A 12405-nucleotide genomic window follows, 5' to 3' on the forward strand; every position below is an offset into this window, starting at 1 on the left:
TAGTCCAATATTCCATTGTGAAATGGTCCCTGTTTAAAACATATTATGACATTTGTTTTTAATACATGGCTAATATTGGGAAACATAACTACTTGGTTAGGCATATAGGCACCAAAATGTCTTGCATAAATTTTAAAAAGATCAGGGTTTAGATTAAAATAACTACTCCTGTACAAAATACTGAGCACAGTTACTTAAGTGATGTAGAGTTGACATATTTACGCATGGAAGTAAATTTACAAGTTAACTTAAAATAACAATCATGTCCTTTGGTTTTACAGGGGACACACTCACCAGCCTAAACATTGCCTCACTATGACCTCTAGATCAGTAGTTCTCAAGCTTTTTGAGTCGCGACCCCCAATTTAACATGTATGTTGTCCGCGACCCTCGCTCACTGAACACAATCTCACACGCACAGTTCAGATCACCCAAAAAAGAAACAAAATGACCAAAAAATGAAACAAAATGACCAAAAAAAGACACAAAATGACTAAAAAAAGACACAAAATGACTAAAAAAAGACACAAAATGACCAAAAAAAGACACAAAATGACTAAAAAAAGACACAAAATGACTAAAAAAAGACACAAAATGACCAAAAAAAGGCACAAAATGACTATGAAAAGACACAAAATGACCAGAAAAGGAAACAAAATGACCAAAAAAAGACACAAAATGACCAAAAAAAGACACATAATGACTAAAAAAAGAAACAAAGTGATCAAAAAAAGACAAAAAATGACTGAAAAAAGACACAAAATGACCAAGAAAGTCACAAATGACCAAAAAAAAGAGACATAAATGACCAAAAAAGACACAAAATGACCAACAAAAAGACACAAAATTACCAAAAAAAGACACAAAATAACAAAGACACAAATTGATGACAAAATGATAAAAAAGACACAAAATGACCAAAAAAAGACACAAATTGACCAAAAAAGACACAAAATGACCAAAAAAGGAAACAAAATGACCAAAAAAGACACAAAATTACCAAAAAGACTAAAACACATGAACACTTTAACACAGTGGAGACAGAACTGACTTCCAAAATGATTTGGCGACCCCCAGAAATCATCTCGCGACCCCAACTGGGGTCCCGACCCCAAGGTTGAGAATAGCTGCTCCAGAGGACACCAAACAACAAATGTCAGTGTCAGGTTAGCGACAAATTGTAGTGCATTACTTTTCTTAGGTCTACCTAGAAGTGAGTGAAAACAGGTTGATATTGATGAGTGTTATCTACCTGCTCTTCCAATTTGTAGCATATTTTCCAAAATAGCAAGCTACTCCTTTAAGAGAAATTGACAAAGATGTAGTTTTGCAAAAATGTAAATGACATGTAGACATGCTAAACTACTTGTGTGCATAATTAATTTAACTAGATATCAAATAGCCATTCAGTAAACACACAATTTGCAAAACAGCATTGTGGGAATTTTCAGTAACGGCTTTATTAAATTAGTGCAAAAGACAGACGTAACTCATTCAAAATGTCATCTTTTTTCTTTAAGGTGGTCTCCCACACAAACCCACACACGCTACTTTCTTTTGATGAGCGCAAGTGAAAAAAGCAAAACTATCCACCAAAACCACAGCCTTTGTTTTTCTTCTTACACATCTTCTTGTGACTGGTAATGACAAATGGAGAGAGAACAGGAGAGGGCAGAATTGACGGGAGACAAAATCGAACCTAAACACATGGCAGCCATCAAAACAAGACTCCTGATTCTGCAATTAATCACAGATTTTCAAAATTATATAAAAAACGAAACCAAAAAAAAAAAAAGATGTTACAATAAAATAGTCAACACATCAATAGCATTAGAAATAGTGCCTAAAATTCACAGAAAAAAGGTATCCTCTTTTTTATTTACTCACTGTGTGGGTGACAAAAGAACTTGCAATCAAAGTACATAAGTTAATCAATACTGTATATTTATACAATGGTAAAAAATAAAATATTTATATAATAGTACTTTTTTTTTTTTAAGGTTTACACCGTTACTATAAAGATATACTGTTTTCCACTCCATGACAACTAATGCAATAAAAACAGAAGCAAATCGAAGAAACGACTCCAGCAGAGAGTTTCTGACTTTGAAGGCTTATGGCTACCACCTTGTCCTAAAAGACCACAACCACTGCAGACAAAGAAACACGCTTTGTTTTCTCCGCTTAAAGAGGGGAAACAAGATCAAACACAGTCTGTGACGAGAAAAGAAAAAGGAACACATCAAAAAGTCAATGCTCTTCCCCGACCAGGACAGTAGCTCAGCCTTCGCAGTGTTCCCTGGTCCGCCGAGAGACAAAAAGAGGTCGATAGATAGACGAGAGGAGACGGGGAAAGGAGAGAAGGATACTGGGATGATGTGTGAGGAAGGGAGGGAAAAAAAACTGAAAAGAGGTAGCTATGAGAGAAAAAAAGAAGAAAGTGAGGATTTAAATGAACTGTGGGAAAAGAGAGGTTTAAGGTGAGGTCCAATACGAAATTGATTTATCGTTTTTGTTCTGTTACAATATCAATATACACGTTGTTTCAAGTATCTCCTACGGATGTGGCATGTTGCCATGAATGCTGCTAACACCCAATGTTTGTCTGCCAGTGTGATGGTGTGCTGCCAATGCAATGAAAAGTTGTACGAAACAAAAGAGAATAATCACTGGAATAAAGGAGGAAGTGTACAGGGGAGAGGAAAGATAGAGAAAAATGTCAAATAGAGTCAGGAGAACATGAGAAGATGAGATACGACTTAAGTGGGAAAAGGACAAATACCACAAGGAAAGTAAAGATGAAGAAAAGGAAACGAGAGCGGCGAGAATATAAGTGAGAGATTCTTTAAAAAAAACAACACAGAGTGGTGTTATACAGCAGTTGTGCCAGTGGGGATTGTGTGTATTTTCTTGTTTGATTTGTCGTGGTGAGAAGACTTCTTCTCGCTTCTTCTTCATCTTCTTTTTCGTCTTCTTCTTCTTCTTCTCTCCTAAGCCTGGCTTGCGTGGGGGAGATAAGTCGTTGCTTTTCAGTGTTGCAAAAAAGGACTACGGGAGGTTTCAGCAGAATCTACAGGCCTGGAGGGAGAGGAGATGAAAGGAGGAGGTGAAGACATAAGAGGGAAAGTGGGAGGAAACAAGACAAGGGAGGGGAGGAATGTGTGGGAAAGAAAGTAGAAAAGACAGAAGATACTGTAAAGTAAAGGTCATCACTGAACCAGATCAATTGCAATCAATTACACAGGACAGGTGATGGTATCGCGTCATTAAAGATTCAGCAAGGACAGAAGAGAGAAGTTATAACTGTCCACTCTGAGTCCACCTTCAAGCTGTACCAACCGAGTAATTGGCTTTAATATGGAAGTCCACCCTGAAACTGTGTCAGCGTGTACCGGCCTCAACATCCTGGACAGTTTGATCAATACGGCTGAACACAAGCAACTCTGGAGCTACGAGCGCCGGGAAGCACACAGAGCTTTTTGATTTATCATGCCATCAGGAGACACTTCCTGGAGTGGCTACAGTGAAGATTAATTGGCTACTGACGTGTACTTGTAGAATACTTAACTTTTTACTTCAGTTTATGGTGCCGAGGACAGCGGCGAAGCAGAAAATATGACCGCGTGTTCGACAAATTAGCTCGGACTCCACAGCCGACTTGATTCTGAGAGGAGAATCTGTTTCAATTCACTCGACATAATCTTTTGCGAGAACCTATGAGCTTCAAAGCATCACAGAACCCATGATAATTTGGACTGATGCTGTGTTTTCCCTGCTGATATAGAGTTTAGAATGAGTCTGGAATAAAAGCGTATGGTATGGTATGGTCTCTAATGTGACAGGTTGTCTCATCAGTTTGGTAGAATTGCTGACAATGAGCTGCACTGCAAAAAAAGAAAAGTTGGGTGAATTCAAAATTTCAAGGCAACAAACTTCGATAAAATTTTAAGTTGGACAATTAAACTAAATATTTTAAGTTTTGTTTTTGAGTCTGCTCAACTCTGAATTCAGATTTTTGTCAACTCAACTGTAAGTTGTACTAACTTATAATTTTACATTGTAATAACTTTTAATCCTTACTTCTGCTAACTTCTGCTAATGTGCTGAATTGGCACGATTGTAACGCCGCTATGAAATGTCAGCTAATGTTGCGACCACAATTTTGAGTTAGCATTGATACGCTAATGGCTACTATTGTAGCTGTAACAAGCAGCGCCGCTAGCATCAGTTAGCCGCTAGCTTTCGCTAATGACCGAATTTCACCGCTTTCCCACATTTCACAACAAAGAAATAAGAGTTATCAGAACTATTGTCCCTTGTTGTGAACCCCAACTTAAAGATATAAGTAACAACAACTCACCAACTTGTTTTTGAGCAGACAACTGGCTTCCTTTGTTGTGCTAACTTACATTATTGCCCTAAATGTCAATAATTTTTTAACCAAATTAAATCACTGTTTCAGGCCAAAAAATACATCCATCCATCCATCCATTCTCGTCCGCTTATCCGGGGCCGGGTCGCGGGGGCAGCAGGCTAAGCAGGGCATTCCAGGCGCCCCTCTCCCCAGCCACAACGTCCAGCTCCTCCTGGGGGACCCCGAGGCGTTCCCAGGCCAGGCGAGAGATATAATCCCTCCACCTTGTTCTGGGTCTTCCCCAGGGCCTCCTACCAGTTGGACGTGCCCGGAACACCTCTAACGGGAGGCGCCCGGGAGGCATCCTTACCAGATGCCCAAACCAAAACCAAAAAATACAAGTTGGCTTTTTTGCAGTGTGGTTCGAATTGATGCAAACACACATACAGTCGCATAAATACACACAGCAGGCACATGTACACACACACAGACGCTGCAGTATGAAATGTGAGAGTGTATTGATTGCCTCTCTGCCAGCCATCTCCTCCAAGTCTGCTCCCTATTTCTGACATGTTTGGAGATGGCTGAGCATTCGACAGAAACCCTCCTCACTCCCTCTCATCATTCTGGCTCATTCGCTCTCCTCTTTTTCTCTCCCTGTCTCCCCTTTTATCTGTTTTCTGATATGACTGGATTGAATAGAGCACTTTGGGCTTCTACAATGTCCTTAAACTCTACTAGTGGGAGTCAAACAGTCAAACTAAATTGAAAAATATTTAAACAGTTACACACGCAGGTCAAGGCGCTACCAGTTCACTGGAAGTTCAGCAGAAGGTCACTTTGTTTCTACTTAATTTAAATTACGCTGTAGATATGACGACACGGCACTACATTTACTATAGTGCACTCTGAATAGGAAAATCTGGGTCATTCATGCTGTTGTGACCTTTCCCTCGATGTAAATGGTGTACAAATTGTCCACTCAAAAAATGTTTGAACAAAAAGGACAGAAAATTACCATAGCAACATGTACGAGAATAATTAGCTTGTGGTTGTATGCCTCTGCAAACAGCTTATATCCATGTCTGCCCATAATGTGTTGTGTTGCCATGACAGCGGCACAATATGCATTTAAATATATAAGTATTTTCAGTTTACACTGAATGTTATCACATAACTTACAAAACATGTGTTCAAAGTCAAGCAAAACATAAACATAAACAAATGCCAGAATATTTAGCTAAAGATAATAAACGTCATCTTGATACATTGCGGGTTAAGTTAATTAATGCCGTCTCAGTCGCTAAAGTTATTGTTAATTAATTTATATGTGTCAGATGATGATGTACTATGTGCAAAGTATATATAGCTATGCCATTCAGAAAGTTATACATTTCTTTATTGTGTTTACAGGGAGCGAAAGTCTGCTATTAACAAGCAGCGCCGCTAGCATCAGTTAGCCGCTAGCATCTGTTAGCCGCTAGCTTTCGCTAATGACCGAATTTCCCAACAAAGAAATAAGAGTTAGCAGAACTATTGTCCCTTGTTGTGAACCCCAACTTAAAGATATAAGTAACAACAACTCACCAACTTGTTTTTGAGCAGACAACTGGCTTCCTTTGTTGTGCTAACTTACATTATTGCCCTAAATGTCAATAATTTATATTTCCAAGTTTTACCAACTTAAATCACTGTTTTAGGCCAAAAAATACAAGTTGGCTTTTTTGCAGTGCATTTATATTATGTTATTTGAATCTGTTCAAATTTCAATGAGCTTGTAATTAAATTGTTGCTCATAAAGTTGGAATAAAATATTTTTTTTACCTCTTTCCAGGAAATTATTGTGACAATGTGATTTTACTTTATTAATCAATCTCTTGATTTTGATTACTGATGCATTTAAATAATAATAAACAGAGGATTGTGTCTGAAAACAAAATTAGTCCAACTTTATGGGCAACAGTGTATTTAAGATTGAATACTGTTATCACAATATGATATGGGATTGTGTAAAAATGTAAGTGATATCAGCACATTTCAGCAGGATTTTTTTACACAACATCCAAAACTTTCTTTGGAATCCTTGTAGCAAAGACAGAGAGCCCTTACACTGCTTCCCTACCACAGTATATGCTAATAAGTGTGACTGTGTTTAAGTACGCTGTAAGTGCAACTCCTCAGTGCACAGACGCAGCATTTACTGGGAGGAAGTGAATAGGTCAGGTGTACCATAAGCATTCTGCCTTGCTTAACAGGCTTACCTTTAAGCCTTGCCTTTTACTGCTAATCTAGCAAAATGCATGCAGCAAAATGTGTGTAAAACAACCAATTTGGAGGTGGCAATTTGTCATAGCCAGGGTTTACTGTAGCATTATGCTTTCTGCATTTCTATTGTGAGCGCATGAGTGGGCTTCCCTGTGGTTCTCACTGTTGTGGTCGCAGCTCTTGTGTGCTTTGTTTAATAAGTTGGCAGTCAGTATCAGTCAGACAAACTCATCATGCGTTTCGACTGTTGACACGCCAATATGTCTTTCTTTTTTTTTCTGTCTTTATCCTCCTCCATCTCAGACTCTCTCTCTCTCCACATCTCTCTTTCTCTCTATGAGATTAGGGAGCCGTCTTGAGGAATGTGAACTATAATTTTCCCAGACATTTTGAAATGAATTGGACTGTACACTTCAAAAAATTCTGAAGCGATCGAAGCGTGCCTGAATGGGGGTGAATATCTAATATGGTGAAGGGTATGGAACAGGAGGGGGTGGGGCTCCATTGATTTTTCTTTCTCCATTGTTTTTCTTCCAATCCCCCCCTTTTATACCGCTCACGACTAAATGTCCGACCCCCCCCCCCAAAAAAAGGAAATAAAAGTCGAAAATCACTCGAAGGCACTCCAGACTCAGATATTGGTTTTTGCAAATCTAATGAGACTCTGGCTGCTCTGTTTCACCTCACATGAAGGACTGGGTATAAAAGAGGCAATTCTCCCCCTCTGGCTAAAAAGTCAAGGCCTTGACATGAAAATACATTGCTGAATCAATTCACCTCAGTTCCGGCACAGAGACAGGCTATGAACTCATAGGTCAGGCACAGATGAAAGAGAGAATGAGGTAGGTAGAAGAGGAGGCGGGAAAGAGAGGGATGAACAGAATATAATCAGTATACCTGAGTTATGAATGAGTCACTTTATGTTACAGCTAGCAATATTAGAGAGATAGAGATCACAGAGGGAAGACTTGATAATGATTTCTGCTACGGTACATTTCTTCCTGATGTGTAATTGTTGCTGTGGTTGTTGATCTTTATAAAACTCTCCAACACAGACGCAAAAACATACTTTTGAATGTAACATATGACATTTATCACACCCAACATAATGTTCCAACCTGGTCTCACAGGAATCCGTGAAATAGCCACGGATTCGCTTAACTCAAAATCCGTGGAATAGCCACGGAATCACTCAAATTTCCGTGAAACTGACACGGATTTGGCTACAATGCAAGTTAATGACAGTCATATCCCGTGGCTATTCCAACATACAAAGTGATTATGTACATTCACTGAGTGAATATTTAGAAAATAAAACATATACACTACCGGTCAAAAGTTTTAGAACACCCCAATTTTTCCATTTTTTTATTGAAATTCAAGCAGTTCAAGTCAAATGAACAGCTTGAAAGGGTACAAAGGTAAGTGGTGAACTGCCAGAGGTAAATAAAAAAGGTAAGGTTAACCAAAACTGAAAAATAATGTACATTTCAGAATTATACAAGTAGGCCTTTTTCAGGGAACAAGAAATGGGTTAACAACTTAACTCTATGGAGTCTTGGGCTATTTTGTCCATTTTTGAATTCTTTTCATGTCTTTGTAAGTCATTTTGTGTCTTTTTTTGGTTATTTTGTTTCTTTTTTTAGTCATTTTGTGTCTTTTTTTGGTAATTGTGTGTCTTATTTTTAGTCCTTTAGTCCAACATAAAATGTGATTTTGAATCTTTTTTTACTTTCAAAACACTATCATGCTCAATCAAGAATTTTAAATGTTGCAAATGTGCATTCATTTCAGAGTACACTGAGACATTAAACTGCATAATTTTCAATTCAATTCTGGAAAAGTTGGTGTGTTCTAAAACTTTTGACCAGTAGTGTATTTCTCGCTAGAAATGTGATCAAAATCCATTTTTATGCAGAAACTAAGTCAAAATATTGATTTTTTTCACTAAAAATTAGAGAACTGTCCGCCATGTTTTTTGTTCTGACCGCCGGGACCTTAAAAGTCACGTGACTTGGAACAAACCAATAGGAACAAATATCCATGGAATAGCCACGGGATATGACTGTCATTAACTTGCATTGTAGCCAAATCCGTGTCAGTTTCACGGAAATTTGAGTGATTCCGTGGCTATTTCACGAATTCCTGTGAGACCAGGTTCTAATGTTCCTCTGTTTTCTGCTGAGAAAAGCTCCCATATATACAGTATAAACAACACTCTCTCCTGTTTTAACACGATGTGAAAAACCTGTGCCAGAAAATAGGCCTATTTCCATTTCACCACACTAGACAGAAAGAAATAGATTTGGACTCAAACCCCTTTTCCGCCATGTATACGAATGACCTAATGGAGTATCACAGCGATTCACTGATGTTGACTTATCTTACCGTCTCCACTTATTGTAAGTCTCTCTGGGTAAAAGAGTCAGCTTAATGCGTAAAATGTAAATTTAACAAGCTGCAGGAGGCGAGGAAGAATCAAATAGGACACTGGAGAGAACAGTAACCGTTTCCCAGCCTTTCTAATTGCTGAGAGGAGAAGAGGGTGACAGTTGATTAGCTCAGGTATGTCACGGCTGCTAGACGAAAAACAGCGGCATTGCAGCATGAAGAAGAAACATTATAGAGGGAGACAGGGACTCTGTCAGGGTAGAACTGACTCTAATGAAAGTTAATGAGCCTTACCAACCCAGAATTTAATGATGAATGAGTTAAATAAATAAAACATAATTAAAAACAAAAATACAGGAAATTGTTAGTGATGACTGGTGATGACTTTAGTTAAAATCCTATAATGTGTGATAACCTAAAGTCATATTTCAATCTCTATTTAATCATTTTACATTATTCCCAAATGTTGTTACATGTATATGCGTGTTACATAGAGATATTAGAGGCCTTATCAATTCATTTCACATAACTAAACAAATATTCAGATGTCTGTTCAACCCTGTGTTAATGTACATTACTGATACATAAAAAATGTTGAAGCACCAGAAAATATAAAGGTTCGATTCAATTTTATCTTCTTTTTCCAATCCTATACTGCTATTTAGATTTGGATCACAGATTATGGCAATAAATTGCTGCACTTGACTGCACTGCATATTTTTCACTAACACAATGAAAAAGTCATGAACAAAAAAAAAAAAAAAATCCAGTTTAAGTATTCATGGTCAGTATTCTTTTTGTAGTAGTTGTTGCAATAACCATTCAATGGTTTTATTATCAGTAAACAACTCTCTCTATAGTGGTTTCCATTATTATTATTATTATTATTATTATTATTATTGGTTCACCATTCTCGTCTGCCTGTGCAGCATTAAATCAGATGGTGGTTGCTCATTGCATGATGTAAAAAAACTGGACAAACTATTGACATTTTCAACACTCTACTGAAACATGGTGTGTTTGTTTGGCTTTGCTGTAAACAGATACACCAGTTGCTCTTCTGTTGGATTTTCTGACAAAGTTGCTATTGACAAATGCCCAGTTGTTGGACATGTAGCATTGGTTATCAGCAGTAACCATAGGGTTGGAAAGCTAAAACTGAATCCTGTGGAATACCAGTTCTAAATGATTTAATCTATTCTAAGATTATCACTTCCTTTTATCAAAGTTTGCATGTTTGTCTGACAGCAACGACCAGATGTATCAGGGCCGGTCTTTTTACAACCTGGTCTCACAGGAATCCGTGAAATAGCCACGGATTTGCTTAACTCAAAATCCGTGGAATAGCCACGGAATCACTCAAATTTCCGTGAAACTGACACGGATTTGGCTACAATGCGAGTTAATGACAGTCATATCCCGTGGCTATTCCAACATACAAAGTGATTATGTACATTCACTGAGTGAATATTTAGAAAATAAAACATATATTTCTCGCTAGAAATGTGATCAAAATCCATTTTTATGGATTCAAAATATTGAATATAATATTGAAGTCAAAATATTGATTTTTTTCACTAAAAATGAAAGAACTGTCCGCTATGTTTTTTGTTCTGACCGCTGGGACCTTGAAAGTCACGTGACTTGGAACAAACCAATAGGAACAAATATCCATGGAATAGCCACGGGATATGACTGTCATTAACTTGCATTGTAGCGAAATCCGTGTCAGTTTCACGGAAATTTGAGTGATTCCGTGGCTATTCCACGGATTTTGAGTTAAGCGAATCCGTGGCTATTTCACGGATTCCTGTGAGACCAGGTTCTCTTTTTATGACACTGCCAGACTGTTTATAGAAATCAGATACTTTTTTATTGTTGATTCATTCATTTCCCCTCATCCTGTTTTCAACCAACATCTTATGAATGTTTCTAGACATTTATTTTTGGAAACTTCAGATTTGGGGCTGAAAAGTCCCAGTATGTCTCTGTGTAACTGTTTAACAGATGTACCAACAAATCATTCATAATACATGAGTAAAACATGAGCGCAGTCTGGGGCAACAACTTTATATTCATTAACAATTCATGATGCCTTTAAGAATTACTTGCTAATGATCAACAAATCTTTTGAGCAAATATGACAACTTTTTGGGTTCTTGAAGTAAAAATGTACAATTTGCATACTAGCACGATGTACTGTATGTCTGTACATCAGGTCAAAGCCATTAATCAGTTTTAACCAGCAGAATAAGTCACTTATCATGTATTTCATTGATAGAACACACTGTAGTGTGTAAGGGCCTTAACATGATTGTAGAGTGATAGCTAAGTTACTTATAGGCTATTGTCTAAAGCAGTTGTTCTCAACCTTGGGGTCGGGATCCCAATTGGGGTCGCGAGATGATTTCTGGGGGTCGCCAAATCATTTTGGAAGTCAGCTCTGTCTCCACTGTGTTAAAGTGTTCATGTTTTTTGGTGATTTTGTGTCTTTTTTGGTCATTTTGTGGTCAATTTTTGTATATTTGAGTAAATTTTTTCCTTTTTTTTGTCATTTTGTGTCTTTTTTGATAATTTTGTGTCATTTTGTGGTCAATTTGATTCTTTTTTGGGTAATTTTGTGTCTTTTCTGACAAATACCAAAGTTCCAAGTTATTCCTTTCCAAGGAGTCTCTGGCTTGAAGCTGACTGTTACACACTCAGGAGGTCAGAATGGACCTTTAAACTGATAGCAAAGGACTTAGATTAAAAGAAACAATGTCACAGTTCAATGATCAATAATCCTTGATAGCAGGGACGGACTGGGACAAAAAAAAGAAGCTTGCCAAAGTGTAAAGATACTATACCACAACCCTACTAGACAAGATATTCACAGCTAATTACATTTCACAATCAGTGCTTATTTGTGTTGTGTATATTTATGTAGCCCCAGTCTTAAAACAATAATAATAACAATACAAATGTTAAGGTGGAAAGCATCGTGGCACTTCCCCTGTCATCCTTTGAGCTGCGGTTACCATCAATTGTTGAATTACCAAGTTATTTATAATATCATACCCTTTAATAAATCAGTCGGTAGGATGGCCATTCTGGACTTTGACAGCCTTTCCTATTGGTCAGTCTGTCCCTGCTTGACAGGCTGAACTGAAGGCAGAAACAACCCATCCAGCATCACTGTAACATGAGATCTCTTCAAAGGAAGCTGTGAAAAAGCCACATTTCTACAAGAGTAAATAAGCCCCTAAACATCCTGTCTCTATAGCTGGGAGGGGATTAGTGTAGAGCTGGAGAAGGAAGAGGAAAAGTGGCTGTCAGAGCGAAGCAAGGGATCAGAGAGGAGGAATAGTTGTGGACTAAAACCCCCGGGAGGATGGAGGTAAATTAGTGGCATCTGT

At 37.8% G+C, this 12405-nt stretch overlaps 1 protein-coding gene across 1 annotated transcript in view; it reads right to left on the minus strand.

Moving 5' to 3' along the window:
• Positions 1–1435: 1435 nt before the first annotated feature.
• Positions 1436–12405, minus strand: part of cdh13 (cadherin 13, H-cadherin (heart)) — a 509931-nt gene continuing 498961 nt past the window's right edge. Inside the window, exon 15 of the mRNA XM_059334282.1 lies at positions 1436–3078. Within this exon, the coding sequence (XP_059190265.1) occupies positions 3071–3078 (8 nt within the window). The 3' untranslated portion in view covers positions 1436–3070. The remainder of the gene's footprint in view (positions 3079–12405) is intronic.

This window comes from Centropristis striata, chromosome 6 (assembly GCF_030273125.1).
Source record: "Centropristis striata isolate RG_2023a ecotype Rhode Island chromosome 6, C.striata_1.0, whole genome shotgun sequence".
NCBI classification, from domain to species: Eukaryota; Metazoa; Chordata; class Actinopteri; order Perciformes; family Serranidae; genus Centropristis; species Centropristis striata.